Source organism: Epinephelus moara, chromosome 5, assembly GCF_006386435.1.
Source record: "Epinephelus moara isolate mb chromosome 5, YSFRI_EMoa_1.0, whole genome shotgun sequence".
Lineage (NCBI taxonomy): Eukaryota > Metazoa > Chordata > Actinopteri > Perciformes > Serranidae > Epinephelus > Epinephelus moara.
In genome coordinates this window covers 14,700,996-14,724,922 of record NC_065510.1, presented here as the reverse complement: position 1 = coordinate 14,724,922, position 23,927 = coordinate 14,700,996, and the positions used below count along the sequence as shown (strand labels likewise).

The 23,927-nt window shown below is 42.8% G+C and overlaps 2 protein-coding genes across 5 annotated transcripts in view; one reads left to right on the top strand and one right to left on the bottom strand.

Annotated features, from left to right (window-relative positions):
* Positions 1 to 3,235, top strand: part of neurl1aa (neuralized E3 ubiquitin protein ligase 1Aa) — a 101,696-nt gene extending 98,461 nt beyond the window's left edge. Inside the window, exon 7 of the transcript XR_007569991.1 lies at positions 3,185 to 3,235. The gene's annotated coding sequence lies outside the window, so the exon portion shown is untranslated. The remainder of the gene's footprint in view (positions 1 to 3,184) is intronic.
* The window catches only part of sh3pxd2aa (SH3 and PX domains 2Aa), a 151,277-nt gene that overhangs the window by 31,563 nt on the left and 95,787 nt on the right, over positions 1 to 23,927 (bottom strand). For all 4 annotated transcript variants that reach the window (XM_050045236.1, XM_050045237.1, XM_050045238.1 and 1 more), the window contains one exon: positions 20,848 to 20,976. In XM_050045236.1, the coding sequence (XP_049901193.1) occupies positions 20,848 to 20,976 (129 nt within the window). The remainder of the gene's footprint in view (positions 1 to 20,847; positions 20,977 to 23,927) is intronic.

Here is a 23,927-nt window from a genome sequence, read left to right as displayed (position 1 = left end):
CATAGTGACAGGCTCACAATAATAATGCTAACATGCTAATGTTCAGCAGTTATAATGTTTACCACGTTCTCCGTCCAAGGTACATGAATGATCTTTGGGCCAGAGTTATAATTGTTTTGTACTTTTCATTATTCATTTCATTCATTTTCAATAACCGCTTATCCTGTTAGGGGTCGTGGGAGGGCTGGAGCCTATCCCAACTGACACTGGCCTAGAGGCGGGGTACACCCTGGACAGGTCACCAGACTATCACAGGGCTGACACAATAGCCCTTTTTGAATAGGAATTGTGCAAATTTTCAGGAAAGCCCAATCAGTCTTCTTTCAGCATTGGCAGTATGAAAACAAAATCAGGGAGTGCAGCAAAATGCCGCCTACCTACTTTTTGTTCATACAGAATGTGCCTTTTTCGGGGCAATGGGGGGCGTGAGCAAGTAACAAAACGTATAGCTCAGCGTGTGACATAAACAGTGACGTGGGAGGGAAGCCCGTCCTTCACCATTCCTGTCATCTGACAGTTAATGGCCTCTTCGTTTGCGAGGACAAGGAGGGCGTGCAACTCCTTGTCTCCCCAGTTGCTCATCTTTACAGTTTCTTTCAGGTTTGCCTTTCCCTCTTGCTACTAGCTGCTCATTCCTGCTATCAGCTGTTTCCTGTTTATCCACCGCCAGTGGCTCGCAAGTCCTTGTGGCTCCTCCCACAAGTCATCAACAGCCCCTCCTGAAGGCCACCTCAGTCTTTTTAAACTAAAAAAGTTCCGCCAATATGTTTACCCCTACTCAGCGAAAACTGGGCGCCTCGGATCAACTCGCCAATCCAGCTCTGTGTGTCTAAATGCTCGCAGTTTGCCGGCAAAACGGCCCAACATTCGCCGAAAATCTGGCAGTGTAAAAGGGACTATAGAGACAGACAACCATTCACGCTCACATTCACACCTACGGGTTATTTAGAGGCACCAATTAACCTGCATGTCTTTGGACTGTGGGAGGAAGCTGGAGTACCCTGAGTAAACCCATGCTGACATGGCAAGAGCGTGCAAACTCCACACAGAAGGGCTCCCTCACCCCAGGTTCAAACCTTTTGATTTTTGTTTCAATTCAGTTTAGTTTCAGTTAGTTTTCAGACTGGGTTTGCTCATTTCAGTTTCATTTTTATTGTTTAAAAATGTTTAGTTTTAGTTTAGTTTTGATGAGTTTCAGTGTAAGTTTTACTTTTTGTATTGTATCATGGGACAGGAGTGTGTCCAGGCTTTGAACTCACCAAAGTTTTTATAATTCATCCTGAGGGAAACATGAATATCTGCAACAAACCATGGTGGTCCATGCAATAGTTGCGGAAACATTCAGCTAATGGTGACCCTTGAAGAAAAAGGGTCATTAGGAGTCATCCAGCTAAATCATCTGGAATCCATGAATGTCTGTAGCAGATATTGTGATAATCAGGTCATGACTGTCCCTCAGGTGTTGTAGTCTGGACCAAAAGGTTGGATCAAGCCAACTGACTGACCGATCACAATTTTTTGCAACATTAATGCTGAATTACTGCTTTATAAAAGAGCCAAAGAACTCTTACTGGACTGTCTACATCGTCCCAGGCTATCGCTCACGTCCTTTTGACACTGACTAATCTTGTGTCTTGAGGGAGGCTCACAAAGCTGGACAAGTTTCCACTCATGAATGAATTAAATATCACATCATCACCTCACACTGCACTTCACATACTCACTTCATCCATACCCTGAGCAAAGCTGTAAAGGAGGGATCATGCTTTGAGTACTACTGACTAATGAGACATTTGTGGTCGCGTGTATGTTATTCTGTTACGAGCTGACTTGACACAATTACACAAACACTTGTCACTTTGGGCGGCAACCAAAACTAGAAGAACCAGAACATGTCGTTTACAGTTTATATCAACGGTACTGAATTGTACCGTGAACATGTCACTTGTCTTAAAATGGGGATATGTGACTTTTTATTGTCGTCGCTCCAGCTCCTGGTGAGAAACCATTGCATGACACATTCTTCCATTACAGTACAGTGCAGGCTGGCATGATAAACTGACTGTCTGAGGCAAGAGTGAGATTAGTTTTACTTCTTGCCATGGAAAGCTGATAAAAGACATACTCCAATTTCCAAGTGTGTGGCACTTCTAATAGTAGATGTTGGGTATTTTATGTCTGCTACACTTGAACTACATCTGGCCACTATCGTTGGGATCTAAATGAGTAACCGCCTGCTCTCAAGCACTCAGACTGGCCTCAAGTGACATTTTATATGCATGTGTGATTGAACATGTGAGTACAGTAGAAGTGACAGAATAAGAGAGATGGGTGGAGAATGAAGACAGACAGAAAAAGAGAATAAAAATGGCAACAAGCTTTTTTTTCTTTCTGCAAATGAGTCCAACAATTAGGTCATCACTGCGCCGATGTATTTACAGCCATATGGCTCACGCTCTAATGTGGTTGGAGAAGCCCGGGTGAATCAACCCCATCACGCCCTTTTTCATTACCCGGCACGACACCAATCACATTAACACGTATGTGAATGATGTGGAAAATATGCCTGTTAAAGAGCTGTATCATAGGGAAAGTAACAGTAATGGTAACAAGGGGAATGTGTGTTTCTACTGTATAAAGCAGCCACAGTATGAGCAGCTACAGTACGAGTATACCATGGTGACAGGTACACTGAAATTTGGTGGTTACAAAGAGTGCACGTTATTTTCAGATAACTGCATGACTGCATTATCAATGAATACTCATAACTACTTCCAACATCCACCTGCAGGATTCGGCTAGAGGGGGAATATTTAATCATCAGTCTCCAATATCTCATGTAAACATATCTGCAGGGAGCGATGACGCCAGAGTCTAGACGCCACACTATAACTATATTCTGCTGTTGAAATAAACATTTAAAACATGAGTTTTCTGACGGAACTAGAAAAGTACACACAGTTGGTGTGTTCCAACTGCCAAAGCTGATCGCAGCGACTCTAGACATTTCTTGTACTTCCACATTTTAAAAGATACCTAAAAATATGAGGACAAATGTATTTTTACGAGGTGAAATACAACAAAAATCTTTCATTCATTTATTTTCTGTAACCACCTATCCTGTTAGGGGTCACAGGGGAGCCTATCCCAGCTGACACTAGCTGAGAGGATACACCCTGGACAGGTCGCCAGACTATCACAGGGCTGACACATAGAGACAGACAACCATTCACACTCACATTCACACCTACGGACAATTTAGAGTCACCAGTTAACCTGCATGTCTTTGGACTGTGAGAGGAAGCTGGAGTACCCGGAGAAAACCCATGCTGACACAGGGAGAATATGCAAACTCTACACTTCAACAACAATAAACAAAGTAGGAAATAACAACAATAAACACAATTAAATTGACAAAGAAAGAAATATTTTAACTACATAGCCTACTTACTTATGGTAAAAACACCAATATCAAGGGAAAATAACCAATGCAAAACAATCTGCAAGTCTACAGAATTAGGGAGGCAAAATGCTCCACTTCTGAAACACCCCCGCAGTGGTATGAGGCCCTGTGGCGGACGGAACAAAACCAGGTCGCAGCCGGAAAAATGGTGCAGCTGCATCCAGTGTAATTGTCCCTTATGGCTCAGTTACAGTAGAAATGATGGCGAGGATAATGACAATGGTGATTTTTTTCATCTCGTATTGTGCCTAAATAATCTGTAGACGGTTCAAAATGAGAGCAAACTTTTCTATGGATGTGTTTTTGAGCCACACTGAAGGCCAAAATGTGGCCTGCAACAGAGCTTATCGGTAAGGCTTGTTGTTTTTAACCGAGCCCCTACCTGCTGGTTGTGAGGAGTAAGGAGTCAGCAGTCAATGACGGCAAAAAAAAAGTCAGGAAAACAGGATTTATTTTAACAATTGTGAATCACCACAACCACGAGACATCTTAAAACATACAGTCAAAATATTATGCTGCTTGGTCCAGTAGTTTGCGAGATTAGCTGCAGACAGACAAACACACTCACACACAGACACACACATAACCAAATGCATGATCTCCTATAAGCTTACAACTGACATATATTTACTTAGTTTTACGACTGATAATCAAAATTATTGCTAATTATTTTTGTGTTGCAGCTAAAACAGTAGAATTAGAGAAAGCTGAACGTTCCTCCTAAAAGACTTGTGCTGATCTTAGTTTATGCCAGACCATAATAACAACTACACTACTACTATCAGGTTGACACATAACGGACCACAGTAGAGGAGCCTGTCCCCTGCATGTGGCCTCATCTCTCCTTATAAGCACAGTGAGGCCTGAGCCACCTCGACTTTGACAGCTTGTGTGCTGCATAAAAACGCCGTCTTCCAACACACACAAAATCATACTGAAATACTGTCTGCCCTGAATTTCCCCACAGCGGGTCATGTCTCGCAGTCAGCACAGGAGTTAATTCAACCTGAGGGCCTACAGACACACGGGGGGTTCTCCACAGTAGCTGCAGTGTAGCGCTTCCAGCCTGAGCTTCCTCGCAGTCACAGAGGCTTTCTGTGGATGCTCTGTACCTGCCTGTCGACTGCTGCAGAGACGTTACAGCGCAGTTTGGCTTCAGGAGGTCAGCATAGTTCATTTTTGACCCGTCAGAGTCAATTTGGGACCCCATTTGGCCTTGACTGGTGGAGGTGGTGGTTTCACATGAAATTGTATTTGACACCACGACAGTTATACTGTGCTAATTAAATCTTACACCATACCACCTGGTTGAAAAAGCCCAGTGTTACAATAAAAAGTGCCTGCCACAGTGTTAGGACTTTTAAACTCAGGAGGGACTGTCAGGACTTTTCTACCGCAGGATTCTCTGCTGGGTAGATGTTAAATTATGAATTTAACTCTGACTTTCTTTTGTGTTTATATATGATCTGTTTGAGCAGCCTTGGGTGCTTCAGTGGAGAGTTTGTCTTTTGATTCCTGAAGGTTTTAATTTATTTTCTGTTTTGCTGCAGTGTGAAAGGTCCGCCTAGCAGTAAGAACAGCCCGCTCCATGTGAAACACATTAGGGCTTTCATAGGCTGATTCATTGCAACTACTTAAAAAGCTAAGGAGAATTGGAGCCACCTGTACGGAGGAGAGCAGTAGTTCTTCACAGAGACAAATGCAGGAGTCCTTTTCTCTCTTTAACCCACCTGACACATGGTAAAAAAACCAAAATGGTAATTCTCCCGCGCTAATAGAGGATTAAGGTAGCTGTCTGCCATCATTAGTGGCAGGTGTGAGACCCCCAGCTGCTGAGCACCTTCAGTGAGTACGCTGATAGTGCTGGTGTGAAAAGGTCTGTTAATTTGGGGATGGCATTATCGTACTCCACCGTGCAAAAATCAGGAATGATGTGAATTCATCCATGCGTGCTGGGTAGAATCACAGCTGCAGCACTGTCCACAATAAAGACATTTTTCATTGATGCCAGAATGAGGGTTGCTGAAGTCCAAATGTGGGTAATTAAAAACATGAATGGCTTTTTGATTCAGTTTTTAAGGTTGTGCTGGATTGGAAAAAGACAGACTGTACAAGTCTACACTGTCCAGATGGATTCCTAGTTTATTATTAAACTACTGAGTGTATTTAGGGGAAACTTCAAATTTGGAGGCCAGCAGATAACTCCATTAACAACGCTAAACGATGGCAACAACAGTGCTGACAGGGCTAACAGTGCTAACAAGGGGGGAACTGGAGGGGGAGTGCTATGTTTCTGCAACAACACTGTCCCGATTGATTGAGCTAGCCAGTGGGATTTGCATGTGCGCTAACATGCACGCACCAGCTTACCACAACAAACCACAGAGAAGCTCGGATTACAACACAAAGACGAAGTGTGTCTTCATTCTACACTCAGGACTCCATTACTTCACCACATCTTTACATAGCAGATAGCAGTGTGCTCTGAATGTGGCATACAGAACATTTACATCATCTACACAATCAGATTTTCAGGGGGAAAATATGTTGTACAGAGATGGCAGGACCAGTTGTGCAAACGGCCAAGTGATGAATATCACATGGCCAACGCCACACTGGCAGATATTTTTTTGCTTTTCTGTCTTCTCCACATATGCACACCGAAACAAAACATCCCACAGGCCAGAAACAGTCAAGCATCCTCTCTACCCTTACTCACACACAACAAGCTTCAGACTCCATCGTGTGCACACATGGTAGTGCGAGGCAATGTTTTGACAGGGCCCAGTTCCCCCATAAATCCAGCTCTGGAGAAAGTGGGCACAGTAAAAGCAGATAAATGAGGACCAGAAACAGTGCTGGACCCCCTCAGATATACACACACACACTACTCTCACAGAGGGTCGGACAGACTGGAGACACAGGGTAAGAAAAACAAAATGGAAATGCAGATGTGGGCATAAGAGACTGACCGAGAGAGATAGAGAAGCAGTCAACTCTCTCGCTGTAAAAGCCAGTTGGCAGCATGGCAAACCTGGGCCCTGAGAGAAGTGGGCTGACCCTCATGTGTGGGAAGCCTGTAGTCAGATTACAGTTTTCACAGAAAATCTGTCCCGTAGGAGAAGATCTGGGCCAAAGATTGGTAGCCAGATGGAGAAAAATTACTCAGAGTCAATTAAGGCAAAGCATAACTTGGCTCAGCATATGCATGGAATGATGCAGAGACTGACCGGTGAGTTTCAGTGAGGGCGTGGTGGGCCGAATTACTGTAAGAGAGAATATGCTCACTTGCAAAGAGATTGACAATGTACAGTAACCCTTTTTGTCCTGTTCGTGGAAATGCTTCATGGTCTGGATAAGCTTCAGAATCTGATAAGCACTTACTTCGAAGCATACTGACCCGTTGAGGCAGTCTTCAGAGTGGTATTAAAGAAGCTGGTGAAAAGCACATTAAGACTACGGCATTGAGTTGGGGTGCAAACAAAGAGAACTGGTTAAACTAAACCTTGACTCTGACTCAACTTTTGCTGCAACACAGTACATCATCATCCAGCAACCCAATGTGCTAATGAAGTACACCGAAGTGCACAATCCTAGCAGATCACTTTGTAACAAAATGAGGTAAATCTACTGTTTATGTCATGTTTTTTGGCATCTGATAACTCATGGATCAACTACTCAGATGTGCATCCCTGGACTGTTTGATTTGATGGAGCAACATGCCCAAAGCAACTCAATGTTTTGTGTTTTTTCAAAGCAAATCTGTTTTTAGTCTGAACTTCGGGTAAGGATGGTGATACGGTTCGGTCGCATGGTTTGTTGCACCATTTTTCTTTCTCTCCCTAATTCGAGACCAAGATATCCAAACAACCACCAAAAATTAGACACGGAACACCACAGGCATCCACCCAGAGGATCAATCTTATGCCACGTCTTAAATCGGATACTTCTGTAGGTGTATTTGCTATTTTGAGTGCCTCAGTGCGTTCAAACTGAGAACTATGCAATACACTAGGAGAACCCGGATGGTGCCCTCATAACAGCCAAAATGTTGAGTGTGGAACGTTGGACACTCCTAACCCTAAATGGTCGCCATGCTGCCGAAATGAAGGAAAAGGGGAGACCACAAACACATTTCAAACTTGTGAAATGTGAACACCAAAGCATTGTACAAATATACATGTGTATTTTTCACTGCCACTATACTGTTGTCAGACATACTGTAAGCCATTAGTTTGCTTATTGAGTCAGTTCTGTAATGATTTAGTAACGCAAACAATAATGCAAATGCTAATGTTAGTTTGCTAGCTTGCTAATAGTGGCACACTTTATCATGAGGCACTGACGTTACATGTGTTGTTGTCACGACCCTGGCTGTGTCACTAGTTTCCCTGTGTTTTTCTTGTCCTCTGTTTCCCCCTCCCTGTCTCCTGTCTCTCTGTGTGTCTATGCTGTGGGCGTTGCAACTCCCTCACTCTCCTGGGTTCCTGATTACACTCATTCAACTCACCTGCTCCCTGCTGCTCACCTGAGAACCATGCAGTGATCAACCCTGCAATACAAAACACCAGCTTTCCGCTCCACTCCTTGCCAGATCGTTGAGTCTACCTCTGTGGATCACCGCATGCCTGCCCACTTGTTTGTTCTTCTGCCACACTTCCGGCCAGAAAAATCCCTCCAACCTAGTTTGCTTCCCTGCCATCAACCCACTCTCCTCAGCCTAAAAACTCCTGGATTTTTCCCTACTGCCGCATTCATTATCCTGGCCATAAAACCCCCATTTTAACCACTTTCTTCTTGATTCTGTGTTCTGCGTTTGGCTTCACCTTGTTGATTGTAGCAGTTGTGGCGTAACCTATACAATCTATGGACGCAAGTTACATTTGGCATTTATGCATGCTATCTTTACTTTTAGCATTAGATTTGTGGTCAGATGTCGTAAATGCGAAATGTGGCAAATATCATTAACTTCATCAATCAGCTGGTGATAGAGCCAGCCAGTCTCAGCCACGGACTTTCTTCACATGTTGCCGCTTTGTCAGTGGCCTCTCACGTCTACATATTATACGACTGGTATCTTTATGCTTCTGCTGTTGATGCTTCAGGATGCCACTGCCAACACTGGGACATCAACAAAAGCATGTGTTTAGGCAACAAAAACATGTGGTTAGTTTTAGGAAAAACAAAAACAAAAAAAATCATGGCTTGGCTTTACAATCACACGGGAGATGAATACCAGGCTTCTGGGTGAAAGTCCAGGGTTTGTTTGACCCATCCACCACCGCTCCCATCTGCCCTAAAGGGACTTTCCAGCTCCTTCTATTGTGTTTTTATCACCAGCATTTCAACCCCACACCGTCCAGCTGACCAGCAGTTATTCTAACACCATGAAAGGTTACTTCAAGCCACATGGCATACTGACACCGCCTGACTGTGTATCATACCGCCACAAAAGGTGGCTTTTGGTGTAAGGCATCTAATGGCAAAAACACTGACAAAGCGGCAGTATTCGACAACTTCTTAACGAGAATGGGCTGGACATTCACAAATATAGGAACATGCCGTAAAATAGCATTCATATTTAATGCATAATAAACACAGAGGAAGTCAAGTGAGCAAACAAGCAGATATAGCAAGCATATATTTTGGTGAGTGAAAATCATTTGTCAAATGTTGGCGATAATGCTCTGCCCATTTGCAATTCACCAAGCAGAAGAAGAAAAGCTACCAGATCTTGCCATTGTCATTAAATGGTGACATTGGGACTTTTCCCATAGCACCAACATAAGGCCAAAGATTCCTCTTGTGCACATTCATGCTTCCCAGAGGATCAACCCTTTCTATTTTTGACCCTACGTGAGTTTTCCTATAGCACCACCCTCAGGTTATCTCATCATCTGACAGTTACATTACCCTGATCTTGGTTCCATGATCATGCTCCAAAGGGGATGTACCAATCTAATGTACCAATCTTTTCAGCCTCGGGACAACATTTACAAGGGTATTTCCAGTCTTTGCTGGAAGAAAAACAAAATTGCTAATATGTTGCTCACTCTGCACACGCACTTCCAACATATGGATGAAAAACAAATGTGTTATGATATTCTTGAGTTCAATTTGGCTTCAAAAACAGCCTGAATTCACCCTAGAGGAGGTTGAAGTTGTGATCAAAGACCAACTATAATAGAAGAAAACATATCACATTTCCACTGAAACATGACAAATAACTGCACATGTTCACGTACATGACCTGGCATGGAAAAACAAGAGTCACGCTGGCCAAAACCAGTTGGTGGGGTGGGTGGGCTCAGCAGCAGCAGTGGCAGCTGTGAAAATGGAGAGTAGGACGAATAAAAGGTGTTCAGGTAATGAAGTGCATACTGTAGAGCCATCTGTATATACAGCAGAACGCAGGGGTGGACTATTATTTTAACAGGTTGAAATCATCATACCTTGTTATTGGTGGCTGGGTCTGCTCCGTGTGTGAGTGCGTGTGTGTGTTTGTGTGAGTCACATCGATGAGCAAAGCAATCCCAGAGTCCTCTTGACTTGAACCTGAGCTATAAAGCATAGTATTGGGTGGGATGAGAACATGAGTGCTCATTTCCTGTTAGGTGTCAGGTCTTTTTATTGTCCAGGTGCTCTGTGAAGTGGATCCCGGCCTACTTCTTTACCTAAAGCACACACTAAAATAGAACAGGTCCAACAATCGTGTTATTGTTCTTTCTAAATTGATCTACACGCTCTCACTAGTTTGTCTGACATAACAGACCCAACTATGCTGGAGGATTTGTGAGGCGCTCAACAACTGATGACTAATACTCAAAAAGGTTATGCAGCAGCACCTGCTGTCTCCCACATTAGCACACACACACACACACACAGCACAAAATATGTAAAACAGTAGAGGGGCTGTAATTGACATTTCTTATAGCGTTGGGCTCTAATTGGAGTTTCTAGCTACACCGTGTCTTGGCAGACATAATTGGCTGCTTTCTCCCGCGGAGGGAAAGTGGAGGTCACGGTGAATACAGCGGTAACAGTAACTGAGTGGAGCAAGATTATCATTGACCGTCACAGGCCTGGGCCTCTAGGGAGAGGTAGATGCATGAAGTGACGCAGGATCCAAAAAAAAAAGAGCCAAAAAAAGGAAAAAGGTGAGAAAGAAAGCAAAATATTGAGGGGGAGACAGAGATTGTAAGAGTGGTGTAGGGAAAGTCAGAAAAAAAGACAGAAGAGAGAGAGCCAGCAGATGTTTGGCAGGGGCTTCAAAGTGGTATTCCACACTAATTCCTCCCCCAAAAACAACATCGCACACTTTCCTTTTGTTTCCTTTGTTTTAGGGGGGGTCGTCAGGAGGGTCAGCAGATAGCTTTGACAATGATGTCTGTTAGAAATGTGTCATTCAAGGGGGGGATCCACGAGGTCACTGTCATTCTTGTGGCGCCCTCCCAGCGTCTAATTAGGAACAGATCCCCTGGAGAGCAGCGAGCACTGGAACGCAGAGCTGCTTTTCTGTGCGACGTATTGAATCGCCTTCTTATCTTTCTGCAGAGTAAGCAGAAGGGGAGATTCAAAGAGTATGGCTAAAATAGCAGCACAACAATTGATGCTGTCTAAAACCAGCTGTGAAATCAGCCACAGTATTATTTTTAACATCGACCGCCCCAGCTCCATTAACAGGATTACAGTGCAATAACGTTTTCCTGGCACAGATGCTCCTCATCATCAGTTAAAAATATGCTTTTGATTCATGCAGCGGACACAAAATCATAGTGAGTTAGTGAATCCCAATTGAAATCCAAGACCAGATACACTCCGCTGTAAATAGCTGATACTTTTTTGTATAATAAAGTTGTGTGGCACTTTTTACCCTCTCTTAAGATCGTAAATGTCACATAATAACTCATCAGAAAAGTACTCTATGCAAATAGATGAGTCAGCAGAACAGTGTCACCCCAGACATCCTTCATAGGGGTGGCCAGATGGTGGTGGCACACCAAAAACCAAAGTCATAACTGGGATTCTTTTATGCTGTTGATATGCTCCTTGAAAAGTATGTTAAGGAATCACATACTGATATACTTTGGTTTTGCATTTCATAGACTGTATGAGAGTGGCTGTAGCCCCCCGTCCATCTATTGGGGGCATCACTGTTGAAGAAATCCCTCACATTGATACTCCACACAAAGTCTGTAAGTTCAATGGAAGATGTTATTCCAAGCGTTCAGGCTTCCCAAGGCAAACTCATGTTCATTGTCTGCGTTGCAAATACCAGATGACTTGCAGCTGGAGCACTTCCAAGGACTGTATAGGTCAAGTTAAATCATCAGTGCTTAAGATGAGCAACCGTGTTGGGAAATACCTGGTGCTTTGACAAAAAGTCAAATGCCCAAGCCTTTGCGCATTAAAAAAGTAAGAAGGAAAGTCAAGTCTAGGGCTGCTCCTTGAAGTTTGGAGATTCGAATCTTAAGTCGGAGACCCCTCAGTCGACTGAGATTGTTTCAAATCAAGCAGTCGTCAGTGCTCTGTGCAGTGTATTTCTGGGGAGATATTGGTCCCTGGATTATGCTGCAGAGTGAGCGCTCTTTGCTACTCTTTGGTACAGACAGCTGCAGACGTTATGCAGCGGCATGGTGGAGGAGAGAATCTACACAGTAAGGCTCCAAGATAACATTATCTTTTCCCCTTTGCTTAGAAGTAGTGAATTTACAGCTCAAAGATACCTAACACGACCTGGCTCTGGCTATTGTTTGATATCCAGTGTCGACAAAAAATGTTGTTGCACATTTCCGATACGTCATTAGTGCCATTAGCTTGTTTACTATATTACGTGAATGCCACTGTCACACTGAACGTCCCGCTGAGTCCTGTTCAAACTTTAAAACTTTCTATGAATAGAAAAGGCAGAATTGTCAAATATTTGTATTAAACGGCAGAATCCGATTCGATTGACATAATTCCGAGTCGGGTGCAGCTCTAGACAAGTCAACTGAGTCTCCCATTTCAACTAATAGTTCTTGAGAAGATGCAGTAGTGGCTGTAAGATACTCATGTTTGATTCATCAGTGTGCATGGAACTCTTTTTAACCTGTACTTTTTCTTTATGTCCCATGCCAGAGTTAAGTTGGGAATGGGTATTCACGGCAGGGTGCATTTCTTTTTTTTAGTTGATTTTCTTGATTGCCAAATTAATTTATTAACCGTGAGTCAGGGAAATATTTAAAACTTAGCACCCCTTAACTATAGTATGGTCAAATTACCCAGGAGACCCCATGCTTCCTCCTGTGTTGAGAAATGTTAAGGTTATCAGATAACCTTTAAATGTCAACTTACAATGGGGAATAAACGCCTCCACACACTTCAAGACTTTATGAGAAGTTTGAATATGGTGAAACTTTTTTTGCTGTGGAAAACTGTCACTATTGGAATCCACTTTAACTCCCATTCACCATGAAGAAACAACAGCTCTGAATCCTATAAGGGTGAGATATAGTCAGAAGATTGAATTTTTGGGTGCACAACCTTAAGACACTTCAAAGCTCCTCTTAAGTTAAAAATAGGATATATGAGGGGGCACCCAGCCCCTTCCATGCTGTTTCTTCCTAGAAAGTCAGTGCCGATTTCAAGGTTCTGGTCTTTATTGACACTGTAAGATTGAAGCATTACATCCCAGTTTGAAGCTCATGTTACCTGGTTGAAGTTTTCATGAAACGCGGGGGTCTTGTTACTGAGCCAGACTTGTTACAAGTGAAAGGGGATAGCCAGCGGTGGGGCTTTCAATGAGCAGTGTTGGCTACACATCACGTTCAGTGTGGTCAGGCTAAACCTCATCATCCATATGGCGTATGTGTGTTTCCTCACATGTGCTGCCACCCTGTAGCTAAAATATCCTCCTCTGACAGTCACACACCCCTCTGTGCTGAAACTATCATCATGCTCATTAAGGAAGACAGAAATGTCAGGTTTTTTCGGTATCTGTACACACCTCTTTACTATGCTTGTTAAAACATGCTGCTTTTAACATGAGACCCTGCAGGTGCATGGCTCCCTGGTCGGCTTAAAGGAGACTCCCCTGAGCCTCTGCAATCCCCAGATTGTCTGAGCTCAACTCTAAGTGAAGTCACTGAAGCAGTTTTGAACTGTTTTACTGCCTGAGGGTGAAGCCAGCTAACACAGCTAAGCCAGGGCGGTGTGAGAATGATACTGGGCCATCTCCTCGCTCAAGACGTACCACCCTGATTGATGCTGGCTGTCTGTTTTATAGCCTGGAGGCAATGCTAATGACTGCCTCCGGCCTCCCATGTGAACTCTGTCCAAAGCAGCCTCCTCTGATCCGGAACATCATTTAAGATAGCCCTCAGTGCACCTTGATTAAACACACAGGATACATTTGACAGCCTAAGGCGAAGGAATGTCGAGCTAGTGTCTATGCAAAACCTTTTAAAGCTCCTTCCAGAGAAAACTTTAAAATGGAAATGATGCTTACATATTTTGGCACTTTGATCATTTTAGTATTTGGCAGTCCAGGATAAGTGTTTGAGATTTATTTTACAATGGTTCCATAAACCAAATATATGTAATTCATAGCTTTGGGCAACATTATTGGATGTATTTATTGTATATGTTGTATTCTCAATATGCTATTGGTGTAGTTCTGGAACAAGTAGTTGTGTCATGGATAGGTGGTGTTTATTTTTCCATTTTATACCATAATAAATTGAACATGTTGATTTCTTGTTTGGTCTTTCAACATATAATGGTCAGTATTAGTGAATGATAATGCTCAGGGCAATAACAAAATACTTTGCCTCAAACAGCATGTGTAAGCTTTCAGGCTACATTTTCATATGACCAAATCACCATAATAAACGTTGGCATTGTACTAACTGCAAACCACAAGTACATTACTTTTATATGATATTATAAATTAAAAATATTAAGTTTCCTTACATTTCAACAATGCTGGGGTCAACATCTAGTATGGTTTGGGCACAAAAAACACTTGGTTATGGTTAGAAAAAGGTCATGTTTCAGCTTAAAATAATACGGCTATAAAGCCGCTCGAAATGCAGCAATGACTTGTTTAAAAAAAGACGTTTTAGTGGCACTATCCTCGATGGAAGAACAGTGACGTGTCACTAAAAATCACCCCCATTTTGTGGCACTGTCCCAGCTGGAAACGCAGCGACAGGTCCTTATTAAAACTACTGGTTTTGTCGTTTGTTGATCTGAAACAGTGTTGTGCAGCTTAAGTCAGCATCTCGCCTTGGTGTCAAGCCTTCCACCATCCTCTCCACTCTCCCAGTGACAAACTGAGCTCATATAATACGTTGCTTTAGAAAAGTTGATATGCTACGTATGAAACCTACAAATGTAACGTATCTGGGGTTTGCAGAAACCTAAAGTGTCGACATTTTCTTCTCGCAACTGCTGCTACCAACTCAAGGGGTAGAGCCTTAAGGGGCAGGTAGTCCAACATATTGGTAATAATATAGAAAAACTGAACTCATCAATGCTTTAATTCAGAGGGATTTCTTCATTTTCCAGCCACTACAAATGCTGTAATAATTTCATAGCCTTAAGGTTAGGCTTTCCCAAAGCTAACTGGAGCTTGTAGTGCAAATGACTAAATGCAATGTGATGTTCTGATATTAAATTTTAGCTCAAGGCTTTTTCCTTATGAAACTGATCCCCACTGGGAACAGTCTCGAGCCAGCCCAAGCATAGCACTGAGGACAAACCGTTGGAAAGGCGTTATGGGTTAGACTGAGTGCTGCCAGCCTCACCAGATCTCATGGGCACTGAGAAAGGTGTGGTAGGGAAGTGTTGCCAAAACTCCTGGCACTGATTCTGTCTCAAACAGCACAGTGCCTGCTGACAAGCAATGCCACATAACCGAGAGATGTCTTTGATGTTTCCATGTACACCATAGCAATTTCTGACTGAAGTCCACAGAAACACAACTGTTATCATTTTCCAAAATAGAGGCTTAGTATAATCTGACAACACAGCAGAAGGTCAGACTACAGGAGAGGTGCAGAGTGAAGTCCAGAGTGAGGTAAGCCAATCTGTCTAATCTCTTTAAATCAACTGTGACAAAATGCCCCTGAAACTTGGCAGCGAAGAGGGCCAAGATATTTGGGCAAATGGCTTCTCCGGCTGGTGTTGTGGCTTGGGCGGTACAGTAACCCAAAGGATCCTGTTTGCAGTTTAGCGTCAAGGTCCTCCTGGCAGATCCATTAGTCTCGGCTGATGAAACAAGGAAAAAAAGGGTATTTTTTCCCCACATTTATTCCCCCCTCTGTCACTGTGGCCACAGAGTGGAAGGGTAGTCACTTGAACTTTCAATTCATCCTCTGAGGTGATACCAGAAAGTAAAGAAAAAAATATCCGTAGGGTTACTGCTCATGAAGACATGCGTTCTACACAACATCAAGTATTTGTTTGTGCCTTTACCAGGCAGTAGACAGCAGAGCACTAAAAGAAAATGAAGGGAGAAATTACATGCAACAAAGGTCCCTCAATCAAACAAACTTGTGCACAAACCCAAAACAAGTGTACAAATTAATAACTGAAACAAACACTCTGTGTATAGTGTCCTTAGAGACCATAACTCATACAAACATGTACCTAAGCCCTGGATCTGTTTCATGTTTCCACTGCAGGTAGCACTCTTAAATGTAGGCGAGGTTGTTACTGGATGTTAATAACTGTGTAACATACACAATGGAGAACATCAAAAGTTTAGTGTTCATTCTTCTCGGGAAGTAAGTGGCTGTTACAAGAAGGAGACAAGCTTTGTTTAAGAAATGGCTGCAAGCACCAGCAAAATGCTATAGAGCAGCTTCAGTGTCAGCAAACCAACAGTGTCTCTCTTGACCAGTCAACAGACTGCAGAGTTTCCAGCTCAATCTTTTAGTATCGGATGAGTGTGCTAGGTACTTCAGCGTTGGGATTACAAAAAACTGGGATGTAACAGAGTTGTTATATTAATACCATCCGCAACTTTTGACAATGAAAATGCAAAAATAACCATTCTAATGTGTAACATACTGAACTTGACCTGGGCTGGTTGGTTGAAGTGAAGCTAAAGAGACATGACCTAAAAGGGATCTGAGAAAAGTCAGGGCCTTTCCAAATAGATCCAATTCAACCAAAATCTGATGAACCTGTAGACTCACAAAGAGCTCTACATGGCAGGAAGTCATTTTTAGGGATAGTGTATAGACAGTGTCTCTAGGGATGATAGTGGTTTGTTACAGGTACCCATTGTCCTCAGAGGATAAATCCTAAGATGAGACGAGACGAGACGAGACGAGACGAGAAGAGATAAGATGAGACAAGATGAAACTGCATTTATCCTGGTGAATCTCAATGACTTTGGTGATCTCATGACATTTTCTCTAGTGCCTTGACAAGGTTGACATTTGTGGTTTTAAGTGAAATGTCTCAACATGTGCTGGATTGTTTGCCTTGAAATTTTAAACAGATATCCAGAGTCCCCAAAACATGAATCCAAATTACTTTTTTGATCCTTTGTCCTTTTTCAAGCATCACCAGCAGGTCAAAGTGTTCACTTATACAGTGAAATATTTCAAAAACTAAATGATGGATTGGCACAAAGGCTTTTATGATGGGGAGGATTAACCCTAATGACATAACCTAGGTGATCCCTGGATGTTATTGTCAATAGTCTGTTGGATGGATCACCTGGTCTAAATTTAAACTTGTCCAATACTTTGGTTTATGACTAATACCTTGCAAAACTATTGGCATTCCTATCAGAATCAGGTGATCCCTGGATGTTATTGTCAATAGTTTGTTGGATGGATCACCTGGTCTAAATTTAAACTTGTCCAATACTTTGGTTTATGACTAATGACCTGCAAAACTATTGGCATTCCTATCAGAATCATGTGATCCCTGGATGTTATTGTCAATAGTCTGTTGGATGGATCACCTGGTCTAAATTTAAACTTGTCCAATACTTTGGTTTATGACTAATAACTTGCAAAACTATTGGCATTCCTATCAGAATCAGCTGTACTTCTTGTGAAGTGTCATTAGCATATGTTAGCATTCTAACACGCTACACCAAGCTGGTGAGCCGGGTGATCTTTAAACCTGCTTCGCACCAGCATCTTAGCATCGTCATTGTGAGCACAGCCCAGTCGCCAGACGAAAATGTTCACATTATACATTTCTGCAAACCACAAATATGTTACATTTACACATTGGGATGCTGGATGGCATGTCACATAGGCGAGACACCTACAAAGCTTCAAAACTACTGTTGAAACCAACAAACAACAACACCGGTTGTCTTTTGTCAGCCCTTAAAGGCATTCTCACCAGTGTTTTTGGCATCACCCTGAGTGTTTTTCAGCTGCACATCACAGCAGCGTTTGAGCCACCAAACCTTGAAGTATTTCAACAACCCATCCCTGCCTTTCCAGGAGCTATTGTGCAATCAAATGTGGGTGTTTAAGCCAAAAACATAATCTCTTCCTAACCAAACCAAGTGGTTTCTTTGTCTAAACCTAACTACACCTCACAAGAACACAGAATTTCAATGTATCAGCGACAAATTGTTGTACAAATGTAACATATCCATGGTTTAAAGAAACATTCAACATGAGCATTTCTTCTGAGCATGTTAGTAAACTGATGTTAGCAATCAGCTAATGTCAGTATGCTGTGCCTGAGTACATCCTCACAGAGTTGTTAGAATGGCTGTAGACTCTTGTTTTCATCTGCCTGCTCTGCGTCATGCGTAAGATTGACCAAAACAGAACAATCTGGATTTCATCAGGTAAATTATCAATCACAGAGAAGAAAAATAAACATGCTTTTAGAAACCTGAATCTTAGCCTTCTAGTATTTCTAAGTACTACTCCTTCCAAGAGGCTTCTCAGAATTCTCATCAAGTGTATCTGACACAGGTTAGTCAAACACAACATATCATTTAACTGGTCACATATGCAGATTTATTTTCTCCAGCTGGGACATTCCTCTCTCCAGATGCTCTACGGTTCCCATGTCCAAGGAGGAACCAGGGGGAGAAAACCAGGACAGTGGCCCAGACAAGGCCTCTACTCCTCTTTCAGGGATGATTCCGGCCTGTCCAACCCCCACCCACTTGGTGCTTCATAAATCTCACTTTACTAGATAGCAGTTCCTAAATTGCTAGTAAGTTGTGCTAGGATACAAAGGCACAGAAGTCAAACATGCAGGGGCATAACCACCCACAGAAACTCAACCATACACACACACCAACCTCAGTCTTACACACAGCTTATAACTGTATCAGTTTTTACTGTGACAATGGGTCTTCTTGACACTGAACAGTGAAGCAGCTGGGTCTAGTCTTCCAAGGTCAATGAATTCTCACAGAGGCAAAACAACAACGTCCGACTCTGGAGCTGAACCCATAAATATATGAGGTCAAGCCTGCAGACACCTAAAAACTGGTTAAAATATTCCGTGCTGGGATGAGGAACAGCATTTTAATGTATGATAGCATTTGTGAACAATATGTGAAAGAAACAAATCAGCATTTGAAGCAAAAAGGAGGTAAAAATATGGATTTCAGTCTTACTTGGAGATGATTAAAAGACACCACGGTTCAACGTTGGCAAGTAATGACGGAGACGTTTAAGAAAATAAGCTCTAATTAACAGCCGGACTGTCAGTGTCTCTACAGTGAAAACGTCAAAGAAAATAAGCACGCGCAGAACAGGAGGCTGCAGTAAAGCCTTGGAAGTGGGAAGGGGGCTGTGGGATATTATACTAGCTCTCAGATGTGTTTGTCTTGGCATAGCCTCCGAGTGATGTCATCATCATCATCATCATGGCTGTTGCTCCACTTCTTTGGCCCAGTAAATGACGACAGCACACATATCCACCTCTTGGGCAAAAGTTCCTCTGAGTTCAGGAGTTGCTCATGTTGCTGTAAGTGCATTGATTAATGTTAAATATTAACATTCAAAATGGAGCTCTCAGATGGGTCTGGTGAGCAGATGCTGTCAGGCCAGATATTTAGAAATGGGATCACAGGGGAAAATGAGTGTGTGGCTTAGGCACAATTATAAATATTCATTAAACAAAACAGTCAATGACGCATGTACCTCACTCCGAAGAGTTTCTGGTGATCAAAGCTGCATGAGGGAAAATGAATCCCCTCTCAAGCCAAGAGTTAACAGTAACTTGACATTTCAAAACCTCACAGACAAAGCTAAGAGGAGGGCCGGAAATTAGGACATCCTCATCCTTGGAGTCAATTTCGAGAAGACATCGACTTCTTTGCGTGTGACCAAAAGCCACATCACAAAAGACAGAACTTCCCATGCAACTTCTTTACTCTGTCAAAACTTAATTTAACAATTATCTCATTTCTGCTGACAGAGGACAAATTGGAAATGCACCAAATGCTATGTGAATCATACACGGAGAGGACGAAACGACAAGCTGTTCGAAACTGACTCATTAAGGCGCATGATCACTCAAAGATGTGGAGGCCAAGATAATTCAAAGAAAATGAATTCAAACATGGAATAAGTGTATAGATAAGAGCAAAGAAAGGAAGGGGATGCACTGTATTTGTTCTCGTGAGTTGTGTAAGCTGCTGGCTGTCAGTGACTGCTTGCATGGAAAAATCTAATCCAGCTCTGGGATTGCTAAACAGAGTTTTCACCATCGGGGGAGGCGAGGTGAAAAGTGAAGTGCTGAATCTCTTGGTGATGAAAATACTACCAGTGTTCTCTTGATCCACATTGTTAGCCAAATATCGTCACTGTAGTTCACAGTAAATGCGCTGGATGTTCATGTTTGTGAACATAACACCTTTTGCTCCCACTTCAACCAGTCAAACATCACAACTCTCATTTTTAGAGAGCTGAAGACTGGCTTTTGAATTTACTTGACATTCCTGTTGCAAAAAGCAAGAGTCTGGCCTCCAGCCATAACACTGCCTTCTCTCCATACACTGACTGCTGCCAGCCAAACAGCACCTCCAGGTGGTGCCAAGCCCCAGCTAGGAGATCAGGAGATTGGGAGAAGAGGGGAGAAAACAGAGGAGTGGGAGGGAGGCTGGAGTGGGGGAGTCTTGCGGACAAAGGGGTTAGAAAAGGAGGGAGACAGAGAGGTGCTGAGTGAGCATGCCTCTCTGAATATGTTTATTCTACTAATGTGTACTCAGACTGACGGAGATACAAACAGGAAGAAACAAACCAAATGTCAAGCAGTTCTAACAACAGCAGTTCTTCAGCTTTTCACCCAACATGTGTTAATAATAATGTTCTGTTATGGATCTCAGTGTGTGGATGGTTGTCAGGTCCACAAAGACATGCTTGGCACACAAACAAAAACAAGAGTCCACTCACCACTTTCACTCTTCTCAATCACGTCCACCGTCTCGCCGGCCTTGAGGTTGATCTCCGAGTTCTCCTGCCTCTCGTAGTTGGCCACAGCCACGTACTGCTCCAGCACCATGGGCTCCGAGCTGTCAATCCCTAAGGGGAAGAAACAGGCTGTCAGCCACCTGCCCGCCGTGGCACCCCGAGATCGCCCCCTGCAACCAACTACACTGCTGCCGCTGTGCACCCGGTGTGCCGCCATCGGCCAACCCCCGCTCCCTGCCGCCGTTCCTCCCTGACCAATCAGAACGCGAGCTCACGACTTGGCTGCATAGTCCCAAACGTCTGGCCATATAGCTGAGTCGACCCCCGGCCCACAGCAAAGGACTGAGGAGCATCGAGAGGATTCAAAACAAAAGGAGGGAACGGGATGGAAATGTTTGCAGGGGCTGCATCTCGTGCCTAAAGTGGATCCATGACCTGAAGCAAACTTTAAGATCCAAAAAGAAAGAAACAGAGAAGTAAATTTAAAAAAAAAGGGAGAAATAGAGGAGCTTCTAATGTTTGGAGGGGAAGACTAGAGAGCGAATGAGTGGAAGAATGGTGAAGTTTCCCTGTGGAAAATCAACAGTGCGGTTGAGAGGAAAGGCCTCCCCTCCACTGCCTTTGGGAGCCAGCCGTTGGACGGCGAGTCAGGAGGGGGGGTGAACACACCAATCATGGCAGTCGGCACTGCTGGCCTTAAATAGAAACATATGAGTGGACTAGAGAGACGGAGAGAGAGAAACAGGGAAGGAGGCTGGGTCCGTGTTTATGTGAAACAAAAGAAGAAAGCATTTCAGTTGGGGTTAGGCCACTCTGTTTTCTCTCTCCCTCCTTCTCTGTGATGTTTAACCTTTTCAGTGTTCAATGTTTCAGTGTTTCATCTACTGAGATCACGTGTTGGATCTGAACCTGAGTTGCAAGCACTCTCAGTGACTTGTTTGGCCACAGAGAGATGAGCCACACAGATTACACTTCACATCCTGTTGTGTTTCGTCTCAGTGTGTCTGTTCGGGATGTGATCAGCAGACCCAAACTGTATCTGTGGAGTTTTCTTTTTGACAATATGCAAAGTTGTTCCTTTTGCTTGTAATGTGATAAACAATGTTCATTTACAACTGCTGAAGTGTCATTGGAATTCCGAGGGCGAGGATTGTGTGTGGGCCTGGTGATCAGGAACAGAACCCTTATACTGTAAGAACAACTATCTGGGAGTTACGTGGCCAAAAATAGATGATGAATTACATCTATTTATGTAAAACAAAAGGCACATAATGAAGACCAAGACCAGAAGAAGAGCACATATCACACTAATCCTAAAGTCCCTTCATTGGCTGCCTATTAGTTCTAGAATAAATTTTAAGACCCTGTTGTTGGTGTTCAAATCACTCACTGAATTAGCTCCTGAAAACTTGTCAGACATGCTCTCAGTGTATACACTCCCTTGAGATCACTCATGTCCTCTGTCTTCACCGGGGAACAACTAACTAACTAAAGGCCACTGTCAAAGTACTACAGGAAGGTGGCATTTGGTGTTTATGGTCCTCGCCTCTGGAATAGTCTGCCAGAAGAAAATACCTTCAAAAGCAACTTTAAAATGTACCTTTTTTAGCTTAGCATACTCTTTATCAAAATTCGTTTTTTAATCATTTTAAAAATGTGTCTTCTTTTTTTGAAAACGACATGTAAATGTGTTGTCTTACCTTACCGGTGTGCTGCCATGTTTGTTTACCATCTAGCTCTGCTTTCCAAAGCGCGGCCGAAATATCGCGAGAACAAGCAGCGATCTCATAGCGTGCCTGAAATCTCGCGAGAACAAGCAGCAACAGCTGGAAGGCAGAACCGGACAGTAACCTCAAAAGTTCATTCATTTTTTTTATGAAAGATTTATAGAATAATGGCTGACTTTTTGCCAGACTTCGACTTAGTGGAGGAGGAATTTGATTTTACAGAGTTTGATGGCCGCCCTTATTTATTTGAGCCAGAATACACTGATGTTTTCTATATGTTCTCTGACATTTATCCTAACGATATGAGGCGGTCTTTGTGGAAAAAAAGCTTGTTTAGTGGACTAACTCTGCACTTGAAGTATGCCCGTTCACTTACGTTTTAACAGGTCTGACGCTACTATGCGCCCCGGCTGTATCTAGGCTAACGGCTAACATGCTAACTATTATTTTTATGTCACTAGTCACTTGAAACAAATTTAGGACGATAGGAGACAGGTTGAAATAAACCGAAATTTCCCTTTTGTCAAACACACTTGTAATCCGTGAACTAATTAAGGATTGTTAACTTACAGTCAGAGTGCCTCCACTACTTTTCAGACTGCCAACCTACACCATGGCCCTTAAATTACGAGTAGGCTGTACAGTCATTGTTTTCATTGTTATTAATGTTTGACTACTTGCCCTATCATTGAAGAGTACCACAGTTTTTACATCAGCATCACCAACTCCGTTTCTTGACCCACTGAATCACTCCCTCTTTTTTTTCTTTAATAATAACAGACGATTCAAACCACAGTATTCTGATGATTCACTGATGGCGTTCATGAACTTTCATTGCCATTTTTAGAAATAAATTATTCTTACATCATTGGCACATTACAGCTGCAGTACAGTTATGGAATGGTTAAGGGTAGAGACAACATCATCGATGTTAACAAGCAACTTCACACCTCCTTTTTACTGTAGCTTCAACACAGCCTCTTGACAAATGCAAAACTTTTCAGCATTTTTAATGCATAAATGTAACATTAACATTCAACAGTTTTAATGTCTACATCAGCCAGTAACACATGTGTTTTACTCGTACGACTCAAAGCAATAACATAAGCTAGATGGGGGGTGGTAGACGACAGACTGTTTATTTATTTATTTATTTAAAAGGGAACATTTGGAGTTTTAAACACAGGCTAGATGTCACTTTTGTTGCATCGTACCAGACTATGGCTTAAAGCTAATTAGCATCTGTGTTCCCTTGGCAGGTCAAAACCCAACGGGCCAAGTCAGAAAGTGACTACATGTAAGTTATTAACTCAAAAAGTGGATTTTGGAGTGTAG